Source organism: Heterodontus francisci, chromosome 13 (genome assembly GCF_036365525.1).
Source record: "Heterodontus francisci isolate sHetFra1 chromosome 13, sHetFra1.hap1, whole genome shotgun sequence".
Classification (NCBI taxonomy): domain Eukaryota; kingdom Metazoa; phylum Chordata; class Chondrichthyes; order Heterodontiformes; family Heterodontidae; genus Heterodontus; species Heterodontus francisci.
The window spans coordinates 64,190,902-64,218,082 of record NC_090383.1 but is presented as its reverse complement, the minus strand read 5'-3'; the positions used below and the strand labels follow the sequence as shown (position 1 = coordinate 64,218,082).

At 43.1% G+C, this 27,181-nt stretch overlaps 1 protein-coding gene across 6 annotated transcripts in view; it reads left to right on the top strand.

The window, feature by feature from the left end:
- cfap36 (cilia and flagella associated protein 36) overlaps positions 1-27,181 on the top strand; it is a 134,323-nt gene that overhangs the window by 77,418 nt on the left and 29,724 nt on the right. For 5 of the 6 annotated variants that reach the window (XM_068044900.1, XM_068044903.1, XM_068044904.1 and 2 more), the window contains one exon: positions 14,557-14,631. The exons of the other annotated variant lie outside the window; for it this stretch is intronic. In XM_068044900.1, the coding sequence (XP_067901001.1) occupies positions 14,557-14,631 (75 nt within the window). The remainder of the gene's footprint in view (positions 1-14,556; positions 14,632-27,181) is intronic. 6 annotated transcript variants of the gene reach the window in all.

Here is a 27,181-nt window from a genome sequence, read left to right as displayed (position 1 = left end):
AACTGCCTTCAAAACAGTTGACACCTCAACACACTGTCCAAAGCGAAACCAAAAACAATATCTCAAGAGTCAAGCCTCCTGACCCCTATAATTCTTGACCTGTCTCTTCTCTGTAAACATATCCCCCTAAGTGAAAAAGCCCCTGCTGGGTATTTATCTGAAGACAGGTGACTTCCAGTAAATGTTGTTTTCAAACAAGACCTCTGTGTCCTTTCAATGACCCCAGTGAAAAAAAATCCATAGAATCCTTTTCAGTTTTCCCAAATAAAACAATGTCCATAATTCTAAAATATGGGTCCTGAAAAAAAACTTAACAAAATACATAGAAGTGCCATCATAACACACTATAATATGCTGGAAGTAACTGTGATTATGCAGATTGACAAATATGTTTTATACATTTGTTGAATAATCATTATGAGTTGAACACTTGCATACCTATTAAATTACTGATATTCTGAATAACTAGTGAGCAACCAAGCAATTTAATGAAAAAATGTTGGCGGTTTAGAATTTATTCAGGTAAAATTTCATATAGATAAACGAAAAATGAAGATCTGAGTGCATTGATCAGGGATGTGAAATTACTGCCTAATGGTGGATTTCTGACATTGGGGTTTCGGAAATCTGCCATTGGTTCTGAGCAAAAGACTGGCTTTAAAAAAACGGAATTGTCAGTCATTTTTTTTTAACTGTAAAGGGATGGGGGTAGGTGGGAGGGAGAGTGACACACTCAGACAGAGACAGACTCGGTGTGGTGGGGGGGGGAGAGAGAAAGAATGTGAGACTGGGGGTGTCGGAGGGAGAAAAAGAGTGTGAGACTTGGGCGGTCGGAGAAAAAGAGTGTGACATGGGGAGGGGTCAGAGAGAGAAAAAGAGTGAGAGATGGGGTCAGGGAAAGAGAGGATAAAAGTGAGAGACTGGGGAGGGGAGAGAAAAAGAGTGTGCAACTCAGGGAAGGGGGGAAAGAGAGAGGGAGTGTGAGACTCGGGGGTGGGGGGGGAGAGAGAGAAAGTGTGAGGCTCGGGTGGGGGAAAAGAGTGTGAGACTGGGTGTGAAAGAGAAGAGTGTGAGACTTGGGGCGGGGGTGGGGGGTGAGAAAAAATTGAGAGACTTGGGTTGAAGAGAGAACAAGAGTGAGACTGGGGGGGGTGGTAGAGACAAAATGTGAGCTACTTGGGGGTGGGGGGAAGAGTGTGAGACATGGGGGTGGGGGAAGAGAGAAATAGTGTGAGACTGGACGGGAGACAGACAGAGAGAAAGACTGGGGAGAGAAAGAGATGGGGAGAGAGACAGAGACTTGAGGGGAGGGTGGGGGCAAAAGGGGGGAGCGCGACAGACACGGGAGGAGAGACAGATAGAGACACTGAGTTAGGGGGGGTAGGGGAAGAGAGAGCGATCAAGAGCACTCCTGACTGATGAACATCAATCCTGAATACCCTACATCACTGAATCAAGTGTGTTGGCAGGCATTAACTACTTGTGCAAGCGAAAACAACGCCAGCTATCTCACTAAATCAGTGTTCAACATGGTGATGAGAATGTAAGTTAATAAATTAGTCTTCTTTAAAGCTTGTTCACAAAAATGCACATATTTTGTTGCTTTGATAGTAAAATAAATTTCTAATGCCTTTGTCTTCCTGAAATTTGCTCATTGGCCCCCTATGTGGGACAAAAATTGTAATGTGGCCCCTCACACGAAAAGGTTGTACACCTCTGTAATTTTCGACCTTCAGACCCAAAAGACCATATTTTTTTTAAAAATTGGACCTGTCAATTTTACCAACAGTTCAGTTTTTTTTTCCAGTGACAGTGCTGCGAGTAGGAACTGCTGATTCCGACCTTCAGGGCAGCTTCATGGTTTTCCAGCAGACTTTTAAAAACAAAATCGGAAGTGACAGTCTGGTGTCAAAATTTACTTCATCCTTCATACGAACATATGAATTAGGAGCAGGAGTAGGCCACTCGGCCTCTCAAGCATGCTCTGCCATTCAATAAGTTAATGGTTGAATTGATTCCTCCACTTTTCCACCTACCCCCGATAACCTTTCACCCCTTTGCTTATCAAGAATCTGTCTACCTCTGCCTTAAAAATATCCACCGCCTTTTGAGGAAGAGAATTCCAAAGACTCACAACCCTCTGAGAGAAATAATTTCTCCTGAACTCTGTCTTAAATGGGCGACCCCTTATTTTTAAATAGTGACCCCTAGTTCTGGATTCTCCCACAAGGGAAACATCCTTTCCACATCCACCCTGTCAAGACCCCTCAGGATCTTAAATGTTTCAATCAAGTCACCTCTTATGCTTCTAAATTCTAGCGGCTACAAGCCTAGCCTGTCCAATCCTTCCTTGTAAGACAGCCTGCCCATTCCAGGTATTAGTCTAGTTTTCTCTGTAGTGGTTCCAATGCATTTACATCCTTCCTTAAATAAGGAGACCAATACTGTACAGCCCTGTAAAGCTGAAGCATAATCTCCTAATTACGTGCTGTACTAACCTTTTGCGATTCATGCACTAGGACACCCACATCCCTCTGCATCTGAGTTCTGCAATCTCCCACTATTTAGATAATATGCTTTTTTATTCCTCCTGCCAAAGTGGACAATTTTACACTTTCCCACATTATACTCCATTTGCCAGGTCTTTGCCCACTCACTTAACCTATCTATATCCCTTTGTAGCCCCCTTATGTCCTCTTCACAAGTTACTTTCCTACCTATCTTTGTGTCATCAGCAAATTTGGCAACCATACCTTTGGTCCCTTCATCTAAGTCATTTATATAAATTGTAAAAAGTTGAGGCCCCAGCACAGATTCCTGTGGCACACCACTCATTGCATCTTGCCAACCAGAAAATGACCCATTTATGCCTACTCTGTTTCCAGTTAGCCAGACAATCTTCTATCCATGCATAATTAAATGCTGAAATGTTGGAATGCTGAGGTCACTATGGTGCATTTTATACGAATGTATTGGTCCACCGTCTTGACGGTAATCAAAGGTAAACATTTGAAGTGGCCTGGGAGCATTTGCATTCATTACAGATCATTAACAGTGTTGTAATTACATGATTCCTTGTCAAAATAAATTCAGACTTTTTTGTCTTCGGCCACTAATTTTCAGACCTTTTGGTCTAGTGAGGATTCTAACTAACCTCTTGATAATTGCCAGTCTTCAGTAAACTTATTGCTACTACAGCAAGGCTTATGGCTTGAGCTTTTATTTTATATAAGTTGTAACTAATATAATGAGTAAGTATCGACCCATCATTACGTGATCTGAGCCGAATGGTGATCATTTGGATGCATCACAGTGGCGCTTTCAGCTCAAAAATCCATTTGGAACTCTTAGTGAAAATCTCTTAATTTGAATTGGATCTCTTTCTTTTTTTCTCTCTTCCCCCGCATCCCCCCCCCCCCACCCCTTTTAAACCTTTCTCCCCAGTTAATTGGCTTGGCCTGAAGATGATAGTTACAGAGGGGAGGCAGAAACCAGGATGAAATGGGAATCATGGTTAATATTATGGGTAGGGCCCGACCAAATTTACAACCGTGAAAAATATGTCACGTTCCGTGAAATCTCAGGTCCTCTGTGAAATTGGCTGTTTTGCAAACTTTGTGCATTTTATTCATCGACAAGGCTCACCTCGCTGATTGCTGGGCATGTTGCGAACATTGCGCATTTTAATGATTGATACAAGGCTCAACTTACTGATTGGTAGATGAGGGAGGGCTTCTGCTGTTAGGGTCTGAAGTTCTATTAATGGATGATAAATACCTGGTAGTTCAACATAATAGAGTGAACAGGTATTGGGTGTTAATTAGTTAATTGTATTCAAGTGCATATACATAAAGAGCCAGCCAGCTGGTGGTGATGTTTGGAGAGCAGAAGTAAGCTCTGTGACAAGCAATAAACAATCTCCACCAAAGCATCTGAGTCTCAGTGTCTTCTTCACAAACAGGCTTGGCGATTTCTCGACATTGGTAGCAGAGAATTGTTGCCTGAAAGTGAAGATTGAAAACTAAGATTTGTTTTCAGACAGGAGATTAGAATTGGGAGTTTTTTTTTTGAGAAAGCTGGATTTGGAGTTTTTTGAAGAAAGACAACTGAAACCAAGTGTAGCATGTCGAGATATGATTTTCCACTACTGTTTTGTGAAGCAGAACCTTACGATCAATGGAAGAAAGAAATAGATATATGAACACTGGTTACGTCTTTACCTAAAAGGAGGCAAGGACCCTTGCACTCTCACTTCCCTCCAGAAGCAAGATCGGGGCAAAGTTTTCTCGGAGCTCGAGGCTCATCATTTGGACGATGAGGAAGGTTTGTTTAGTTTTAGTTTAGTTTAGAGATACAGCACTGAAACAGGCCCTTCGGCCCACCGAGTCTGTGCCGACCATCAACCACCCATTTATACTAATCCTACACTAACCCCATATTCCTATCACATCCCCACCTGTCCCTATATATTTCCCTACCACCTACCTATACTAGGGGCAATTTATAATGGCCAATTAACCTATCAACCTGCAAGTCTTTGGCATGTGGGAGGAAACCGGAGCACCCGGAGGAAACCCACGCAGACACAGGGAGAACTTGCAAACTCTGCACAGGCAGTACCCAGAATCGAACCCGGGTCCCTGGAGCTGTGAGGCTGCGGTGCTAACCACTGCGCCACTGTTTGGACAAACTCTTGAAATATATGGAAAAAGTGTATATGAAAGATGACTTATTGAGTACCTATGAGGCATGGTCAGACATTGATAAATTTAGAAAAATGGATGGTTCTTCCATAGAAGAATATATTATGGAGTTTAACCGACTATATGCAAGGTTGCAGCGATTCTGTTTGGAAATTCCTAGATCAGTACTTGCCTTCAAATTGTTGGATTGTGCTCGGCTATCGAACATGGATAAGCTCTTGGTATTGACTGGAGTTAGATTCAATGAAAAAGATACACTGTTTGATCAGATGTCAGACGCCCTGAAAAAACCTTTGTGAAAACATTCCTTTCCGGCCGCTTTCATGGCGCAGATGGGCTCTTTAGCAGTGATACTGAAGGTGGAGGATACAATGCCAGGAGCATTTCGAGTCCGTTCAAGTATGGGGCCCAAGTGTCAGTACGAAAGGAGAAACACAAAAAACAAATGAGGATAGAGACCCTTTTGGCAGCCATAACAAATGGCAGCAATTAGGTAATTATGGCAGAAGGATGAACCCCAGGAACAACCAAGGGGTGGTCAACAGGTGTTTCAGTCTGACTCATAGTATCACTATGCGTTGCATTGTCCAAAAAGGAATAACAGGGTTTTTGAGACGACACATGGTGTGGAAGGCGAGGAACACGCTACTGATCAATCAAAAGGAATTGTACTGGCCACGAAAATCTTCAGTCCGATAACGAGTGTCCGAGGCGCAGATTCGTTCAGTTGCGCAGTATGAGACGGTGGGTGTACATTCACAGTATGTGGAGTGGATTGGTTAAGGTGTTACATGGATTCTTTTCAGTAAGGAAGACTGAAATAAGATCAAAGAATACGACAATTCTACCTGTTTCAGGTTTGGGGATGACAACGCGTTGAAATCACTAAAAAGAGTGGGAATTCCGTGTAAAATAGCAGGGGTAGACCATTTTATTCGTACAGATGTAGTATCCAGTGATATACCTTTGCTGTTAAGTAAACCGTCTACGAGAAAGGCTCAGATGAAATTAGATATGTAACATGATAAGGCAATTGTCTTTGGGAAATCTGTAGCTTTGCGGTTTATACAGTCGGGACATCATTATTCCTTTAGCAAGACCTAACATCTCTAAGCAGGATGTTAAAGAAGTATTAATGGCATCTGGGGGTAGGGATTTAAAAGAGAAATTGCAAATTATTTCAAAACTACATCGACATTTGCACATCCATCTTGTCATAGGTTGAGGATTCTGTTAAAAGATGCAAGGGTAGTAGATGATGACTATACTAAACTTATTGAAGATATCAGTGAAAAATGTGATTTCTGTAAAAAAAAAAACAGGAGGATGCCATTGCAATTCATAGTGAGTCTCTCATTAGCAAGGGACTTTAATGAAACCATAGCAATGGACTTGAAGGTATGGGATAAAGCAAAAAACATTTTTATTCTACACTTCATAGACGTGGCGACTAGATTCAGACTCTTGATGGTAATTTATAGTAAGGACAAAAAATACCGATCCACATGGCAGGAGAAAGTCCTTTTAGTAATGGGATTTGTGAGAGAAATCATGCCGTGATTGAAGAAATGCTCCTAAAAATTTTAGCAGACCAGCCAAATGGTAAATTGACTACTGCTCTGGCATGGACAGTACATGCGAAAAACACGCTTCAAATGGTTGGGGGCTACAGCCCATATCAATTAATTTATGGCAGGAACCCGAAAATACTTTTGGTAATGTGGGATCATCCCCCGGCTTTAGAGGGGACTACAATTAGTTCAATTTTTGCGGAACATCTGAATGCCATGCATGCAGGGAGAAGAGCATTTATTAAGGCGGAGGTTTCAGGAAAAACTCAGGAGAGCTTTGAGATATCGGATCAGGCCATTAGAAAAGGATTTTTGATACGGGGGATATGGTGTATTACAAATGAAAAGGGCAGAAAGAATGGAGAGACCCAGGAAAAGCTATAGGCACTGATGGCAAAACGGTGGTTTTGCAACATGGCAACCAAACCGTTAGAGTACATTCCTCACCGCTTATTGGCACTGATTATACATTGACAGAATCTGAAGAAATGATAGACACTGATCATGCACCATGTACTTCGCATGCAGATATGTCGGACCTTTGCGAGCAACAGATTGTGGCAGATAATGGGCTGACTGAGAGTGGAAAGTGGAGACTGATAGTGAAGTTCCAGATAAGGCCATTTATCCCAAAGATCAACTACTAGAGTAACATGTATTCCAAAAGGGACTAATGAGTGGAGGGAAGCCACCATTAAAGGAAGAGCAGGAAAGGCTATGGGGAAATACAAACCTTGGCTGAATATGCAAGACAAGGGATAGGATATCAGACCTATAGATTGGCAGAAGGAAGTGAAAATGTGGACGGCCAGAAACCTTCGTACAAGTTCAGACAGTGAGCCTGAAGATGATCATAGTCCAAGGAAAAGGTCACGAACTTGTGAAAGGAAGTCTGGTTGTAGGAGGGACAGGTCCAGTAGCAGTAGTCGAGAAAGGGATAGGAAATCTAGTAGGGGAGGTGGTTTCATTAGAGCAAGGACCAGAGAGCAGGCGAGGAGCGCCACAAGAAGTAGGAGCCCTTACGATAGAGAAGCTCTAGTGGCTACTAACAAGTTAGATGGTAAATTGATAAAGGATGGCAAGCAAAAAGAGGTTGACAGTTGGAGAGAGTTTGGTGTATACACAGAGGTGCCAGATAGAGGTCAACCAGCATTGTCCCATAGATGGATCTGTACAGAGAAAGTACTTCCCGATGGTACGTATAAAGTGAAGGCCAGACTTGTAGCTCGGGGATTTGAGGAACGATTAGGTGACAGGAAGTTAGAGTGGACTCCCAACAGCAGAAAAAGCAAGTTTGAGGATTTTCCTAGCCCTTTTAGCAACACACTCATGGGAATGTAAGTACATTGACATCAATGCAGCATTTTTGCATGGGGAGAAATTTTAACAGGAAGTATTTTTAAAGCCACCTAAAGAAGCTGGAGATAAAGAAGGGAAATTATGGAAGCTAAACAAGTGTGTTTATGGGCTAAATGATGCATCCGGGGTGTGGTATTTTTCAGTTAGGTCCGTCCTACTAAAAGCTGGTTGTATTCATCTAAAGGTGGATCTGGCAATGTTTTCTTGGTACGATGAAGAAAAACTAGCAGGCATTTTCTTGATGCCTGTGGACGATTTTCTGTGGGGAGGATCTGAGGCATTTCAGAAATTTGTGGTAGATAAAGGTCTGCAGGAATTTAAAATTGGAAGTCAGACTTCCGGAGCTTTTAAATATAAAGGGTTGAATATTAGGTAGACTAAGTTGGGGGTAACCCGAAATCAACAGTCTTACCGAGAGAATGTTAATAGGATCCCAATAAATCGGGCCAGATCCTTACAAAAGGAAGACTCTGCAACCAAGGGAGAAGTAGACCAGTTAAGGAACTTAATCGGGCAGTTGAACTGGTTGTGCACACTGACCATGCCGGATGCTTGCTATGATGTATTAGAATTGAGTACCATGCTGTTGGGGAAGTGCTGAAAGCAAATGAGGCATTTAAGAGATTGAGGTTTGATAAATGTACATTTAATTTTCCAACATTGGGTGACCCAGAAGAGATGAAATTGGTTATTTTTAGTGACGCCTCACACGCTAATCTTGCCGATGGTTATTCAAGCGCAGCAGGGTTTATTATATTTTTGGTGGGAAGAAGTGATGAATGTTGTCCATTAGCTTGGGAATCGAAGAAAATAAAGAGGATAGTTAAAAGCATCTTAGTTGCTGAGACACTTGCATCGATAGAAGCTATAGATATGGGTATGTATTTATCGAGTATTTTAAAGGAACTCTTGTATAAGAGGCAATCAGAGAAGGATTTTTCTATAGAATACTTCATAGATAACCATTCTCTCTGGGACAATGTCCATTCGACAAAAAGTGTCACAGAAAAGAGGTTGAGGATTGATCTCGTGAGTATAAAAGAAATGTTGGAAAGAAAAGAAATTTCCAAAATAAAATGGGTTGATGCAAGTCATCAGTTGTCAGATTGCTTTAAGACAGGTGCTTGTTCGAAAAAATTGTTGGATGCCCTCGAAGAGGGCCGTCTTGTGTTTTGATAAGTTAGGAAAACGTGGAAATTATTTTTAATAAGATCGCTTTTTCTTTAAAGATGTTTTTTTAAGGGGGAAAGATACAGCATGTTAATGGATGGTGCTGTTGAAAGTTAATAATTAATGTAAAAAAAATGTGTCATTTGTTTATTTTTCACATATATATTATTCTTCTTTGGCCTCCTTGTCTCGAGAGACAATGGGTAAGCGCCTGGAGGTGATCAGTGGTTTGTGAAGCAGTGCCTGGAGTGGCTGTGAAGGCCAATTCTAGAGTGACAGACTCTTCCACAGGTGCTGCAGATAAAATTGATTGTCGGGGCTGTTACACAGTTGGCTCTCCCCTTGTGCTTCTGTCTTTTTTCCTGCCAACTGCTAAGTCTGTTCAACTCACCACTCTTTAGCCCTGCCTTTATGGCTGCCCGCCAGCTCTGGCGATTACTGGCAACTGACTCCCACGACTTGTAATCAATGTCACAGGACTTCATGTCGCGTTTGCAGACGTCTTTAAAGCGGAGACATGGACGGCCGGTGGGTCTGATACCAGTGACGAGCTCGCTGTACAATGTGTCCTTGGGGATCCTGCCATCTTCCATGCGGCTCACGTGGCCAAGCCATCTCAAGCACCGCTGGCTCAGTGGGGTGTATATGCTGGGGATATTGGCTGCCTCGAGGACTTCTGTGTTGGAGATACGGTCCTGCCACCTGATGCCAAGTATTCTCCGGAGGCAGCGAAGATGGAATGAATTGAGACGTCGCTCTTGGCTGACATACGTTGTCCAGGCCTCGCTGCCATAGAGCAAGGTACTGAGGACACAGGCTTGATACACTCGGACTTTTGTGTTCCGTGTCAGTGCGCCATTTTCCCACATTCTCTTGGCCAGTCTGGACATAGCAGTGGAAACCTTTCCCATGCGCTTGTTGTTTTCTGCATCGAGAGACAGGTTACTGGTGATAGTTGAGCCTAGGTAGGTGAACTCTTGAACCACTTCCAGAGCGTGGTCGCCAATATTGATGGATGGAGCATTTCTGACGTTCTGTCCTATGATGTTCGTTTTCTTGAGGCTGATGGTTAGGCCAAATTTGTTGCAGGCAGCCGCAATCCTGTCGATGAGTCTCTGCAGACACTCTTCAGTGTGAGAAGTTAATGCAGCATCGTCAGCAAAGAGGAGTTCCCTGATGAGGACTTTCCGTACTTTGGTCTTTGCTCTTAGACGGGCAAGGTTGAACAACCTGCCCCCTGATCTTGTGTGGAGGAAAATTCCTTCTTCTGAAGACTTGAACGCATGTGAGAGCAGCAGGGAGAAGAAGATCCCAAACAATGTAGGTGCGAGAACACAGCCCTGTTTCACGCCGCTCGGGATAGGAAAGGGCTCTGATGAGGCGCTGCTATGCTGAATTGTGCCTTTTATTTTGTCATGGAATGAGGTGATGATACTTAGTAGCTTTGGTGGACATCCGATCTTTTCTAATAGTCTGAAGAGACCACGTCTGCTGACGAGGTCAAAGGCTTTGGTGAGATCAATGAAAGCAACGTAGAGGGGCCTCTGTTGTTCACGGCATTTCTTCTGCAGCTGGCGAAGGGAGAACAGCATGCCAATGGTGGATCTCTCTGCTCGAAAGCCACACTGTGCCTCAGGGTAGACGCGCTCAGCCAGCTTCTGGAGCCTGTTTAAAGCGACTCGAGTGAAGACTTTCCCCACTATGCTGAACAGGGAGATTCCACAGTAGTTGTTGCAGTCACCGCGGTCACCCTTGTTCTTATAGAGGGTGATGATATTGTCATTGCGTATGTCCTGTGGTACTGCTCCCTCGTCCGAGCACAGGCAAAGCAGTTCGTAGAGTGCTGAAAGTATAGAAGGCTTGGCACTCTTGATTATTTCAGGGGTAATGCCATCCTTCCCAGGGGCTTTTCCGCTGGCTAGAGAATCAATGGCATCACTGAGTTCCAATTTTGTTGGCTGTACGTCCAGCTCGTCTATGACTGGCAGAGACTGGGCTGCATTGAGGGCGGTCTCAGTGACAACATTTTCCCTGGAGTATAGTTCCAGGTAGTGCTCCACCCAGCGATCCATTTGCTTGCGTTGGTCAGTGATTCTGTCCCCTGATTTAGATTTGAGGGGGGTGATCTTCTTGATGGTTGGCCCAAAAGCTCTCTTAATGCCATCATACATTCCTCTGATGTTTCCGGTGTTGGAGGTCAGCTGAATATGACTGCATAGGTGTTGCCAGTAGTCATTTGCGCAGCGCCTGGCTGTTCTTTGAATCTGTTCGGGTCTGAAGTTCTGTTAATGGATGATAAATACCTGGTAGTTCAAGATAACTGGGTGAAACAGGTGTGGTTGTTAATTAGTTAATTGTTTTCAAATGTGTGTATATCTCAAGAAGAGCCAGCCAGCACTGGCTGGTGGTGTTGTTTGGAGCAGAAGGAAGCTCTGTGACCAGCAATGAACATTCTCCACCAAAGCATCCTAGTCTCAGTGTCTTCTTCACAAACAGGCGTGGAGATTTCTCTTGCATCCAGTGCAGTTTTGAGAGAAGCGAGAATGCCAGAATGAGAAAATCAAAAACGGCCGCAACCATTATTGTAGCACATTGAGCGTAAGAATTTGGCTGGTGGAATACTATTTTGTACAAGCTGCAATGTTTTGTTGGATCACACACAGCAGGCAACGGTTCAGCGCCACTTAGAGTCTGAAAGCCATCGCAGCAGAAAGCGAGTGTCAGACACTGCACTGCTGGAAAACGAACACACAAAAAAAAAAGCAATCATTTCATCTCTTTTTAAGAAGCCGACAAAGGGCTCAGATGATTACATTGGAACTTGTGGATGCTTTTGCAAACCCCAACATACCATTGGAAAAACTTGATTATCCAAAGCTGCAATCATTCAACATAATGTGCAAAACGGTGGTTGCTTGCCAAGTGCAAATAAATGACAGGACTACCTGCTGAAGGTTTTTGCTACACATTGTGAGGTGAAGTCTCGGATTCACGCATGTGAGTCTTTTGCAATTGTCCACCAATGAGCAAGACAGTTATGTGCTGCATGTTTTGTTTGATTTCATGTCTGGTAAGGCTGAAGATGTACAGTCAGGAAAGCGAACAACCAGTGCTCTCAGACTGCACCCACTTAGAAGTTGTTAATTTCACCACAGTTTCCCAAGCAATAATCGAAACTGTTTCAAAATTCGGTGCAGATTTCAAAGTGTCTGCTTTCATTAGTGACAGTGCACTTGCATGACGAAATCTTTCAGATTACAGGTGCTCCAAGGTGTAATGCTTAACGCTGTCCATATTACATGTAATGTACATATAATTCCTCATCAGTAAGCTGTTAAAAGCGTGTTTGGTAAAGTCGACAAACTGGTCAGCTACGTTAAAAGATCTTCAAACGCTGCCCTAGCCACAAGCTTCGATACAGGCAACACATTGCAAATTCAGCTGAAATGGCTGAAATTGGGGAATAAAGCATAGCCCTTCCTCCAGAGCCAGTAACTATATGTTGGAAATCTTGATGTCGGGCAGTACAGTATCATGCAGCTCCACCTGAAATACTACTCAGACTTTCTCTCAAAAGAGCTCACGCTGACACCAAAAACACAGGTTTTAACAGACATTGTAACCCTTCTAAATGATTCTCAGCTTAATGAGGAGGTTCAGTTTGTTGCTAAGAATGGCATACGACGGATGGATTTAATCACTTGGTTTGATTCTCGACACGTCACAATCCAGAAAGCTTACAATAAAGAAATGGGTGTACTGTTCTGTGCTGAATGACAATCAAACGAATAACCCTCAGATGATGTTGAATTAAGTGCCTATACACAACAGGTTTTCTTGCATGGCAAAGAAGCTCAAACAATATTACTGCTACGGGTAAGAGTCAGTGAAGAAAAAGTAGCTCAGAGGTTTCAACAGTCTTCTGCGGCGTTCCTGAAAGCTGTGCATACCTTTGACCCTGCACAAATCCACCTGTTGGTAATAGATTTAAACTCATTTGAGGTGATTCCTGGCTTTTACAAGACTTGTAGGGTGGCGATTCCTGCTTATAAAAGCATTGCAAAAGAAGGAGATTGTACTTTGCTTGTGCTGCAGTTTGGAACTCTGGAATGCAGAATCCCCCATCTTGCAAGGCTAGCACAGTCCTGTCTGACAATTCCAACAAACTCTGTGGACGCAGAGAGAGCTGTGTCTAAATGCGGACAGGTGCTCACAGTGCAGAGACAGGGAATGAAGAAAGAAACAGTTGCAGGTTGTTCCATGCTCACATTCAGCCATTGTTTTTAGTGAGTAAAGAATGTGACCTGTTTATATTCAGCTTTTGACAATCGTTTTTGAAACCAGAAACCTACCTTGTCTTTTTTTGTTTTAAATGGATCATTTTCATGGTTTGTTGCAACACCATGAAATGCACAATTTAGATAGGCGATATTGTAAAATTCACAATTTTTAAAATGTTCTGCCCATGTAATTTGTAAAATTTGACTGTAAATTTGGTAGGGCCCTAATAATGGGAGATGGAGAGCTAAAGACCACAGGTAGGTTTAGGATTAGGGTAGATAAATTGGAGTACATTTAAGACTGTATAATTCTGAATAAATCCCTTACCCTAGTCAGTTTAGAGTTTACCCCAGTTCAAATGGTTGATTTCTATTTCTTTATCTGAAACTCGGAAAAGCGTACAGTATGTTGTTACGAAAGTGCCTCTGTTTTGTTAAATATATTTTTTGAGGATTCATTTTTGAAAGATTGAAGAAATGTTAAACTTTAGGGTTTTCAAAGAGGGTTATGTAAAGGCCACTTGACTTTGAAAAACAGTGCCGAGAAATGTTTTTAAAAGGGGCAGTGAGAGGTCTTGTGAGGAAAATAAACCTTTCTGGGAAACAACCTGATTTCCAGCTCAATAAACAACAGAGAATTTTGGACACCTGGAGAAGTTGTTCACGAAGAAGTGACGGGTCAAGATGGATGGAGGTTAAAAGGTTGATCTCCATCTTGACCCGTCACTTCTTTGTAAACTCTTTCACTTTTGAATTGTTTTGAGTTGGGGTTGAACTGTATTAAAAGGGAGAGAAACTCCAAAGAGAGGAGCGAATTCCCAAGGAGAGGAGAGAAGACCATGACCCAGCTCAGCTTTCCAGCACCTCTTTAAAAGACCCTGAGAAGTCCACTGTCAACTCATCTCATCTGTCTTTGAAGAAAAGCCTGCTAAATTAATTCTCAACACTGCCTGAACAGAACTGTTCCAAAAGATCCCAGTGACCCGACCATGTGTACTGAGAGGCCAGACTGTATGCAGTTTTGGAACACGTTCTTCAAGAATGAGCATGTATTCAGCCCAAGTGGATTTTTTGACTGTAATAGAGCTGCAAAAAAAAATCCCTTTATTTTTCTGGCTAACTGGTGTAAGTGCGTGAGGGGCTAAGGTAAAAAGGGAACTTTCATATTTCAATCTGTGTGTTTATGCTTTACTTCATTACTGGTTAAGACATGTTTTGCAATAAACTGATAATTTTGTTGTTTATTAAAGAAACCTGGTTGATGTGTTTTATTCTGGGATAACAATATAGTATATGATTGACCATATTGGTAAGTGGGGGGGGAAAATTAAATATATGTTGTGACCTGTGGAGAAGTGGAACTAGAATGAACAGTGCAGGCCTCCCACCTCGGTCATAACAGTGTAGATGTTAAGGAACCTGTTGCTTTGTAGTGCAGTGAGGATGACTTTTAACATACCAAATTTTTTACAGGCTGTTCTGAAATCTTTACAAAAGAGAACATCAGCAAGAGAAGATGCAGTTGCATCCACAAGTAACCTAGAGGAGGTAGATGAATTTGCGAGATTCTTAGTCTGTAATAAGGTAGTTGCTAACTCATGAAAAAGTTTTGTCTTCTTTGGAAAGATTCATATTAGTTTAAATACGAAAGTTTCTTTGGAATAAAAAAATGTTCTATATTGACCTTCAGGATTGTCAGATAAGTGCAAGAATCTAAAACTTGGCACAGGATTCTTGCAAATATATAGGCAATGCATCTAAAATCCAAGCCTGTACATTGTTTTGTGTCTTCCCATTGGCTATTATTGTAGCTTGGCAGTAATTCTATTTTCATTTTTATGTTTTCACCCTCCATTTGATAGTTCATATTTATTTGCACTGGCAATCAAAAATAAATTTGGTATAGGTTTATTTAAAAATAATCCCCACCTGTTTCATGGTGTTGATTTTAGTGTGCTGAAAGGTACTTTGAATTATGAAAACCTGCACTGTTTTCAAATCTGAAGGTTTAAATGTGCATTAGTGAAATCGAACAGGAGATATTCCAAGAGATGTTTGTGTTCATGTAGTTTGGTTGTCTTTTTGTATATGGGTCTAGAAATTCAGGCATGCTCATTTTTGGCACAATACACCAATAGTGCATTCCCAGTTCCTGAATAGTGAGGTTCGTGGCTTCGCAGATATTGGGCATTGAGCCTCATAATAATGAAACCAGCAAAATACTGGTGAAATGTAGTGGGAAAAAAGTCGGGCTGCTGCTAGAGTTACAGCAGCCTCAAGTAATTGAGTCCAGGGAATACGGGACCAAGAAGCAAGGGATGTGAGTCTGGGGGGCAAGGCCATGTTTGAAGGGGATTGGGACTGGGACAACGCACGTGCGTTTTGGCTACTACACTGGTTGAGCCTGTCATTTTGTTTTCTTTTTACCCTTCCTTGCCCTTTACTCCCGTCATGCCTCTTTTTTATTTCACCCCTCGTTGGTACTCTGCCCCCCGCCAGATCTCTACCCGAACTCTTCAGCTGTCCTCAACCTTCCTACTCCCCTGCTGCCATCCCAGGTTTGACTTCCTCTGAAAATCAGTCACTTGCTATAGCTTCCCTCTGAAAGGCCCATCGAGGCACACATTGCTTTCTCCTTCATGAGCAGCAACTCCTACTGCCCAATCTTACTCTCTCATCGACTTTCCCGCCCAGCACCCCCACTAGGGACTAATCTTGTCAGTCTCCTTCCTGTCCCATCACCCTTCCCAATGCTGACCTTAAGGACTCCCAGCAGATTGGCAATCACCACTCACTGCATCTCCCTCAGAATGTCCATTCACTTGTGAACAAGGCCCTTGCCATCCATGTGCTTATTGTGGCTAATTGCATTGACATCGTGGCCTGGATGGAGACTTGGCTGACCAATGACACCTTCCCCCTTGAATGAAACCTCCTCTCGTGGCTATACCTTCCAGCACTTTCTCCACCCTAACTGCCATGGTAATGGTAAAGCTCCTATCACAAATCACACCTTGGTCTGTGTCCCTACTCCTCTGGCACCACCTTTTCCTTTTATCATCTGACCTTGTTCAAAGCCTCTGGTCTTTCATTTAAATTCCTCATTCACTAATGCCCTCCCCGCCTCCTCCCCCCCCAAATACTATGCCAAATTTCTCATATCTTCACTGCTTTCCTCCCTTAACCTTTGCACAAAGTGATTTCTCATCCTTAGTAATTTCAACCTCCATCTCAACTCATCATATTCTCTCCCCTCTCGGATCATTGCCCTCCACACCACCTCTCCCGCCCCCTCGACCATGCCATTTCCTACCGTGTCACAGATAAGACTATCTCTGATCATTCTCTTGTATCACTCTCCACCCACATCCCCTTGCCCCCAACTCCACTTTCTTCTTTGTTCGCCTCTGGAAAGCAACTCTTTCTAAGTCACTTACAACTGCATTTTGAAGTTACCAACTGCCTAGCCCTCCATTCACGATAACATTTCTGCAACTACTAATCTCAATCACACACTCACTTCCACCTTTGCCCTTGTCCCCATTAAAACTATTGCACTCACCTCACTCACCTCACTCTCTCACACCCTGGTCATTCTCCCTGTTACAGCCCTAATCTCTGCTTCCTTAATTCCAGACTTGAACGTTTGTACGAACATACATACGAACTACCAGTTAAGATCAGGAGTAAGCCATTCAGCCTCTCGAGCCTGCTCTGCCATTTGATAAGATCATGGCTGATCTGAATGTGGCCTCAACTCCTGTTTCCTGTCTGCCCCCCATAATACTTGACTCCCTTGTTTATCAAGAATCAAACTCAGCCTTAACTATATTCAATGATCCAGCCTGTACTGCTCTGAGGAAGCAAATTCCACAGACTACCAATCCTTGCAGAAAAAATTTCTCCTCATTTCTATTTGAAATGGGAGACCCCTTTTATTTTTAAACTGTGTTCCCTTGTCCTAGTCTCGCCCATAAGTGGAAGCATCCTTCCAGCATCCACCCTGTCAGGACCCCTCAGGATCTTATATGTTTCAGTAAGATCACCTCTCATTCTTCTAAACTCCAATGGGTATCGGACTAACCTGTTGAACCTTTCCTCATAAGATAGCCCCTTCATCCCAGGAACCAGTCAAGTAAACCTCCTCTGAACTGCTTCTAATGCAATTTTATCCTTTAAGTAAGGAGACCAAAACTGTACACAGTACTCCATATGTGGGCTCACCAAGACCCTGTACAACTGCAGCAAAACTTCCCTACTTTCATATTCTATTCCCCTTGCAATAAACAACATGCCACTTGCCTTCCTAATCACTTGCTGTATCTGCATACTAACTTTGTGATTCATGTACCAGGACACCCAGATCCCTCTGTACCACAGAGTTCTGCAGTCTCTCTCCTTTAAATAATCTGCTTTTCTATTTTTCCTGCCAAAGTGGACAAGTACACATTTTCCCACATTATACTCCATCTACCAAATTTTTGCCTACTCACTTAACCTATCTGTATCCCTTTGTAGACTCTATGTCCTCTTGACAACTTACCTATCTTTGTGTCATCTGCAAATTTAGCTACCAATGATTCGGTCCCTTCATCCAAGTCATTGATGTAGATTGTAAATAGTTGAGGCCCCAGCACGGATCTCTGTGGTACTGCACTAGTCACATCCTGCCAACCTGAAAATGACCCATTTATCCCTACTCTCTGCTGCCTGTTAGCTAACCAATCCTCTATCCATGCTAATATGTTACCCCCTACACCATGAACTCTTTTTTTCATTCGTTCATGGGGTGTGGGCGTCGCTGACTAGGCCATCATTTATTGCCATTCACTAATTGCCCTTAAAGTGGTGGTGAGCTGCTTTCTTAAACCGCTGCAGTCCTTGTGGGGTAGATACACCCAACAGTGCTATTAAGCAGGGAGTTCCAGGATTTTAACACAGCGACAGTGAAGGAACAGCGATATAGTTCCAAGTCAGGATGGTGTGTGTGTGGCTTGGAGGGGAACTTGCAGGTGGTGGTGTTTCCATGCATCTGCTGCCCTTGTCCTTCTAGGTGGTAGAGGTTGTGGGTTTGGAGGGTGCTGTTGAAAGAGCCTTGGTGAGTTGCTTGTAGATGGTACACACTGCTGCCACTGTGCATTAGTGGTGGAGGGACTGAATGTTGAAGGTGATAGATGGGGTGCCAATCAAGTGGCTGCTTTGTCCTGGATGGTGGTGTTGAGCTTCTTGGGTATTGCTGTAGCTGTACTTATCCAGGCAAGTGGAGAGTATTCCATCACACTCCTGACTTGTGCCTTGTAGATGGTGGATAGGCATTGGGGAGACAGGAGGTGAGTTACCCCGCTGCAGAATTCCTAGCCTCTGACCTGCTGTTATAGCCATAGTATTTATGTGGCTGGTCCAGTTCAGTTTCTGGTCAATGGTAACCCCCAGGGGGGTATTAGTGGGGGATTCAGCAATTCAGCAATGGTAATGCCATTGAACATCAAGGGGAGACGGCTAGCTTCTCTCTCGTTTGAGATGGTCATTGTCTGGCACTTGTGTGGCGCGAGTGTAACTTGCCACTTATCAGCCCAAGCCTGAATGTTGTCCAGGTCTTACTGCATCTGGACACAGGCTGCTTCAGTATGAGAGGAGTCGCGAGTGGTGCTGAACATTGTGCAATCATCAGCAAACATCCCCACTTCCGACCTTATGATGGAGGGAAGGTCATTGATGAAGCATCTGAAGATGGTTGGGCCTAGGACACAACCCTGAGGAACTCTTGCAGTGATATCCTGGGACTGAGATGATTGACCTCCAACAACCACATCCTTTGTGCTAGGTATGACTCCAACCAGCAGAGAGTTTTCCCCGATTCCTGTTGACTCCAGTTTTGCTGGGGCTCCTTGATACAATACTCAGTCAAATGTAGTAACCTTTGATGTGGCACCTTATCAGATGCCTTTTGGAAATCCAAGTACACCACATCTACAGGTTGCCCTTTATCCATGTTGCTTGTTACTTCCTCAAAGAACTGTCATAAATTAGTCAAACATGATTTCCCTTTCACAAAACCATGTTGACTCTGCCTGATTGTATTATGATTTTCTAAATATCTGCTATAACCTCCTTAATAATGGATTCTAGCATTTTGCAGATGACAAATGTTAGGCTAATTGGCCTATAGTTTATTGCTTTCTGTCTCCCTCCTTTCTTGAATAGAGGTGTTACATTAGCTATTTTCCAATCCACTGGGACCTTGCCAGAATCTAGGGAATTTTGGAAGATGACAACTAATGCATCTACTATCTCTGCAGCCACTTGACTTTAAGACCCTAGGATGCAGGCCATCAGGTCCCGGGGTTTGTCAGCCTTTAGCTCTAATAGTTTTCCCAGTAGCTCTTCCCTGGTGATTTAGATTGTTTTAAGTTCTTCCCTCATACTTCTTGTTTTTCCAAGTATCTTTGGGATATTTTTTGCATCTTCTGCAGTGAAGACCAACACAAAATATCTTTTGACGCTTCTGCCATTTCCTTGTTACCTATTATTAATTCCCAGACTCTCTCTCTAGAGGACCAATGCTCACTTGAGTTACTCTTTTTCTTTTTAAATACTAGTAGGAACTCTTACAATCTGTTTTTATGTTTCTAGCTAGCTTTCTCTCATATTACAATTTCTCCCTTTTTTAAGTTATTCGTTGCTGGTTTTTAACATCTGTCCAGTCTTCTGATCTACCATTAACCTTTGCAGAATTGTACACCTTTTCTTTCAATTTGATACTATCTTTAACTTCCTTTGCCATGGATAGTGCATCCTTCTCCTAGACTCTTTCTCACTGTAATATATCTTTGCGAGTTATGAAATATCTCCTTAAATGTCTGCCACTGCTTCTCGACTGTCCTTTTAACCTAATTTCCCAGTTCACTTTGGCCAACACTGTCTTCATACTGTTGTAATTGCCTTTATTTAAGTTTTAAACACTCCTCTTAGATTCACACTTCTCACCCTCAAACTGAATGTGAAATTCTGTCATGTTATGATCACTTGCATAGAGGCCCCTTTTTCTATGAGGTCATTAATTAATCCTGTCTCATTGCACATTACCAGGTCTAGAATGGCCTGCTCCCTGGTTGGCACTGGAACGTACTGCTCCAAGAAATTGCCCTGAATATACTCCAAGAACTCATCTTCCAGGCTGCCTTTGCCACTCTTATTTGTCCATTCTGTATGTAGATTTAAATCACCCATGATTATTGCAGTACCTTTCTTACAAGCCCCCATTATTTCTTCCTGCATACTGTGTCCTACAATATAGCTACTTATAGGGGACCTAATAAACTACTCCCACAAGCGATTTCTTTCCTTTGCTTTTTATGTCTACCCAAACTGATTCTACATCTTGATCTTTTGAACTAAGGTCAACTTTCACTACTGAACTAATGTCATCCTTAATTAACAGAACTACCTCATCACCTTTTCCTAGCTTTCTGTCCTTCTGAAATGTCGAATACTCTTGAATATTCAGATCCCAGTTATGGTCACCTTGCAACCACATCTCTGTAATGGCTATCAGGACATATATATTTATTTCTATTTGTGCTAACAATTCATCTGTTTTGTTATGATTGCTGCGCGCATTCATATACAGAGCCTTCAGTTTTGTCTTTTTACCATTTTTGAAAACTCTGACCTTATCTGCTGATGCATTTTTCAGTTTATACTGTCCCTTCCTGCCACACTCTGGTTATCATTATCCATGTTGCTACCCTACACTATTGCCTTGCCCTTTCACTTTAATTTACTACATCTCCCTTCACTTGATCCCTCCCCCCTCCCTCACCAGGGTTTAGTTTAAAGCTCTCTCTACTATCTTAGTTATACGATTCGCCAGAATACCGGTCCCAGCATGGTTCAGGTGAAGACCGTCCCAACAGTGCAGCTCCCATTTTCCCCAGTACTGGTGCCAGTGCCCCATGAATCAAAACCCTTTTCTCCCTCGCCAGTTTTCGAGGCACGCATTTCACTCTAATCTTATCCAATTTGCTTGTGGTTTAGGTAGTAATCCAGCGATTATTACCTTTTTGTGGTTCTGCTTTTTAATTTAGTCCCTAGTTGCTCATAATCCCCAAGCAGAACCCCTCCTAGTCCTATCTATGTAATTGGTACCCACGTGGACCACGACAACTGGATTCTTCCCCCTCCCACAGCAGGTTCCTCTCCAGCCCCGAGCAGATGACCCAAACCCTGGCAGGCGACGGAGCCTTCTGGACTCTCGCTCTCGGCTTCAGAGGTCTGTGTCTATCGCCCTGACTATACTGTACCCTACTACCACTACATTCCTATTTATTCCCCCCACTTGAATGGCTTTCTGCACCACGGTGCCGTGGTCAGTTTGCTCATCCGTCCTACAGCCCCCACTGTCATCCATACAAGTTGCAAGAACCTCGAAACTCTTGGACAATTGCAAGAGCTGAGGCTCCTCCACCTGTACCTTCTAGATTCCCTTACCTGCCTCACTCACAGTCTCAGCCCCCTGTACCTGACCAAATCATCAGACCCTAGCCTAAGCGGTGTGACTGCCTTCCAGAACAAAGTGTCCAAATAACTTTCCCCCTCCCTGATGCATCACAGTGTTCGTAGATCAGCCTCCAGCTCATCAACTCTGAGTCGAAGTTCCTCGAGCCGCAGACACTTACTATGATGTGTTTGCCTTTGTGGATAATTTATGGTGGATAATTGATTTAACAGTTCATCCCCAGATCTGCTGGATCACAAAGCACTATCAGGTTCTGCTTTCCTCATCCAAAATTGCTCACTATTCCAGAATCATCCTGTAATGCAAAGGTAACCCCGAGGTTCTCCTCTCTATTACATACCATCTTCTGAAACCCCTCTCCCCTGCCTCATCATCAGCCTAACATGGGAAAATGCTAGAGTCCATTATTAAGGAAGAAATAGCAGGACATTTAGAAAAGCTTAACACAATCAAACAGAGTCAACATGGTTTTGTGAAAGGGTAATGGTGTTTGACAAAGTTGCTAGAATTCTTTGAGGATATAACAAGCGGAGTTGACAAAGGGGAACTGGTAGATGTACTGTATTTGGATTTCCAGAAGGCATTTGATAAGGTGCCACATAAAAGATTATTGCACAAGATAGGAGCTCATGGCATTGGGGGTAATGTATTAGCATGGATTGAGGATTAGTTAACTCACAGAAGACAGAGAGTCGGGATTAATGGGTCTTTTTCAGGTTGGAAAGTCATAACTAGTGGAGTGCCACGAGGATCGGTCCTAGGGCCTCAATTATTTACTATCTATATTAATGACTTGGAGGAGGGGCAGAGTGTAATATATCCAAATTTGCTGACAATACAAAAATAGGTGGGAGGGCATGTTGTGATGAGGACATAAGGAATCTGCAAGGGGATATAGATAGGTTGAGTGAGAGGGCAAAAACTTGGCAGATGGAGTTTAATGTAGGAAAGTGTGAGGTCATGCACTTTGATCGGAAGAATCAAAAGGCAAACTATTATTTAAATGGAGAGACACTTCAAAAATGTGCAGCACAGAAGGATCTGGGTATTCTTGTGCATGAAACACAAAAAGTTAGCATGCAGGTGCAGCAAGTAATTAAGAAGGCAAATGGAATTTTGGCCTTCATTGCTAGGGGGTTGGAGTTTAAAAATAGGGAAGTCTTGTTGCAACTGTACAGGGTGTTGGTGAGGCTGTGCCTGGAGTACCATGTACAGTTTTGGTCCCTGTATTTAAGATAGGATATACTGGCATTGGAGGCAGTTCAAAAGAGATTCACTCGGCTGATTCCTGGGATGAAGGGGTTGACTTATCAAGAATGGCTAAACAGGTTAAGCCTTTATTCATTAGAGTTTAGAAGAATGAGGGATGATATTGAAACGTACAAGATTCTGAGGTGGCTTGACAGGGTAGACATTGAGAAGATGTTTCCAGGAATAGAGGAATCTCGAACTAGGGGACATTGTTACAGAATAAGGGGACACTCATTTAAAACTGAGATGCGAAGGAATTTCTTCTCTGAGGGTAGTGAATGTCTGGAATTCTCTAACCCAGAGAGTTGCGCAGGCTAGATCACAAAGTATTTAAAGAGGATGTAGATAGATTTTTGAAATATCGGGGAGTTGAGGGCTATGAGGAGCTTGCACGAAAGAGGAGTTGAGGTCTGGGGCAGATCAGCCATGATCTTATTGAATGGCAGGGCAAGCTTGAGGGGCTGAATGGCCTACTCCTGCTTCTATTTCTTAGGTTCTTATGTTCCTCCACCCTCACCTCTGAAAACAAGTATGACGATTTCATGAACTTCTTTGTCATTAAGATCAAAACCGTTCATTTAACTGCTATCACTTCCCTCCTTCCCCCAACCCTTTGGGCCAAATTTCCCCTAAGGTTACCTCCTGCGCTAGTCCTGAACTCGCATCTTTGTCTAGTTTCTGTCCCTGCTCCCCACATTCTGTCTCCCAGTTCATCTTGTTCAAGAGACTCCCTTCCTGCTCCTTCGACCCTATTCCCATCAAACTGCTGATCACAGTCCCTTCCTGACCACAATATTAGCTGATATTATTAACTGTTCCTCCTCCTCACGTACTGTCCCTCTACCTTTCAAATCTACTATTGTTTCCCCCCTCCTCAAAAGGCCATCCTTGACCCCTCTGTCTTTAAAAACTATCACCCGGCTCCAACCTCTTTTTCCTCTCCATTATCCTTGAACATGCTGTCGCCTCCCAAATCTGTGCCCACTTTCCTCCAAATCCATGATTTGGATTGCTCCAATCATGTTTTAGCCCCTGACAGTACTGAGCCAGCCTTTATCAAAGTGATAAATGACATCCTACGTGACTGTGACAGTGATGGACTATCCCTCCCTCATCCTTCTCAATCTGTAGCCTTTGACAGTGTTGACCGCACCATCCTCCTCCAATGCATCTCTCTGTTGTCCAGCTGGTTGGGACTTGCCTGAATCCATTGGTATTTATCCAGTTGCAGCCAGAGAATTACTTACAATGGCTTCTCTTCCCACTCTCACACCATCACCCAAGGAGACCCCCCAGGGGTCTATCTTTGGCTCCCGCTGATCTTGGCAACATTATCCAAAAACACACAGTCAGACTTCACAGATATACTGACAACACCTAGCTCTATCTCACCACCACCTCTCTCGTCACCCGTATTGTCTCTGGTTTGTCACATAACTTGTCCAACATTCTCTACAGTCAGTCATTTATGGCACAGAAGGAGGCCATTTTGCCCATCGAATGCAAGCCAGCTCTCTAGAGTTATGGAGTCAGTCCCACTCCCTGGCTCAATCCCCACAGCCCTGCAATCTATTTCTCTCAGGTGGCCATTGAACTACTTCTTGAAGTCATTGATCATCTCCGCTTCCATCACCCTTGTGGGCAGCAGGTTCCAGGTCATTGCCACCCACTGCATAAAAAGTGCTTCCTCATATTTCCCCTGCATCTTTTGCCCAAAATTTTCAATCTGTGTCTGAGTCCTCATACCATTTGTTAATGGGAACAGTTTTTGCTTGTCTAACTGCATTAATGTAGTGGAAGAAATGATATACTTTCTGAAGTTAATTTTGCCTTTAGATGCCATTAAAGATTTTATACTGTTACAATTTTGAGGCTTTTGCACTAGGTATATGCTTTGGTTCATAAGTGGACCTCATCTTCCCTATAATATGGGGTTTACCCTGTTCTGCTCAATATCTAGGTAAATGATGGCATGACCTAGGGGTTATAACAGAATCTTTATTCCATAAACAGTTACTGACATATGAAATATGTTACCATGTGAATATAAGCAAAATACTGCAGATGCTGGAAATCTGAAATAAAAACAGGAAGTGCTGGAAATACTGAGCAGGCCAGGCAGCATCTGTGGAGAGAGAAGCAGAGTTAACATTTCTGGTCTGTGACCTTTCATCAGAAGTCAAACTGATGAAAGGTCACAGACCTGAAACATTAACGCTGTTGCTCTCAAGCAAGCTCAGCTTGCTACCATGCAAACTTAGCTTGCTACCACACAGGCTAAGACTGCTGACATCATAACCAGATACCATTGTTCAAAGGGGCTTGCAGGGTGTCACAGCAGTCCAGTAATCAATCCTCCAACTCATTGCTAGGATTGCTGAAGTGCCACCCCAGGGGATAGCAGCCTGTGGAGTACAAACGTTTAAAAAAATTCATTCAGGGAATGCTGGCATTGCTGGATAGGCCAACATTTATTGCCCACCCCCATAACTGCCCTTGAAAAGGTAGTGAGCCACCATTTTGAATATAACTGGCTAACTAGACCATTTCAGAGGGCAGTTAACCACATTGTTGTGGGTCTTTTTTTATTCTTTGCTGAGATTCAAGTAAGGGAATTGCTGCCTGAACACTAGGCAGACATGGCCTTCTGCTGAGAGCCCTTCTCTTCCAACAGCTTGTCCTACTGTATGTCGCCTCTGCTCATTCTCCCCGTCATGGTGCAGTCTGGTGAATACATACTAGTACACCCATGTCTAGGAGCTACTGATTTGTGCAGAATCTTTGCAGTCAGGACCAAGTCTTTCATAACCTACCACACCACTCCCTGAAGACCTCAGCAACTTTAACAGTGCAAACCACCAAAAGCTTCTATAAACTCAGCAACAGGCAGCAGAAATCAAACAACAACTAACCTGAAAGTCATTGATAATGCCTTTAAAGTGCACTGGTGGAAGGTCCTCCCTGCAGCTGAAATCATGTTCAGTCGTGCATGTATGAAACCAGGAGGTAAATTCAGTGGGTCTGATTCTCCAATTTCGGCTTGAATGAGGCAATAAATTTTGACTTTCGGGTTTTGTGTCTCCAAGTTGAGCAGCAGCTGTGACATGCACCCACATGATGCAATTTCGAGTATACTACTTGAAAGGCCAATGCAGAAATGGAATTTGGAGGAGCCAGGAGGTGTTTAGAATAAATGCACAAAGAGGAAAAAGGCAGCATTCGAATTAATGATGCATTCAGGCCTTCAACATCACTCCCTCCAGTACCAGCACACAGTGGCAGCAGTGTGTACCGAATACAAGATGTACTGCAGCAACTCACCAAGCCTCCTTCGACAGCACCTTCCAAACCCATGACCTCTACCACCTAGAAGGACGAGGGCAGCAGACGCATGGGAGCACCACCAACTGCAAGTTCCCCTCCAAGCCAGACACCATCCTGACTTGGAACTATGTCGCTATTCCTTCACTGTCACTGGGTCAAAAACCTGGAACTTCCTTCCTAAAAGCACTTACACCAGATGGACTGCAGCAGTTCAAGAACGCTGCTCACCACCTTTTCAAGGGCAATTAGGGATGGGCAACATATGCTGGCCTTGACAGCAACACTCCTATCCCATGAAAGAATAAAACCAAAAAACTGATGCCTGCCAGTTCCCACATGCTACAGCTGCAATACATTGATTAGGGCTTTGAGTTTTCAGATGTCATTCAATTATTTGTAGCTACATTAAGTAGCTTTAACTAGTGAAGCTGTAAATTTACTGCAGTACTTGTATTTCCCCAGTCCCAGTTTAAACTGCTGCCCTACTTTAGAGAGAAATGAATACTGTAGAACTCCCAACCAATCACCTATCTGGTCACCTAAATAATGGCTCCAGACCTCAGCTCTCACTTCCTCTCTTGGCCATTCCTTGTTCTGTATAAGACCAGAACAGCACCTCTTCCCTCCACTGCACCAAATTACTTCACTCACCAAATTACCTCACTCCAAATTCCCAAGTTAATCAGCCCCTGCTGATTAGGTGGATAGTTAGAACTGGTTATCAGGCCAGCAGGGGCTGACTCAGTTATTTGGAATTCTTGCCATTATAAATACAGGAGGTTTTGCTAACGCATGGCGTATGCATTTACAGAGTACATAACTTGGCAATTTGGTAAGTGAGGGCATTCTAAATGTTTTAAGGGTTAATCTCTTTCTAAAATCTAATTAAGTTTTTCATTTAACTTAACTTTAATCTTAACTAGATTTAAGAAAAAGATTAACCCTTAAAACATTTAGAATGCCCTCACTTACCAAATTCCCAAGTTAAATATTCTGTAAACACAT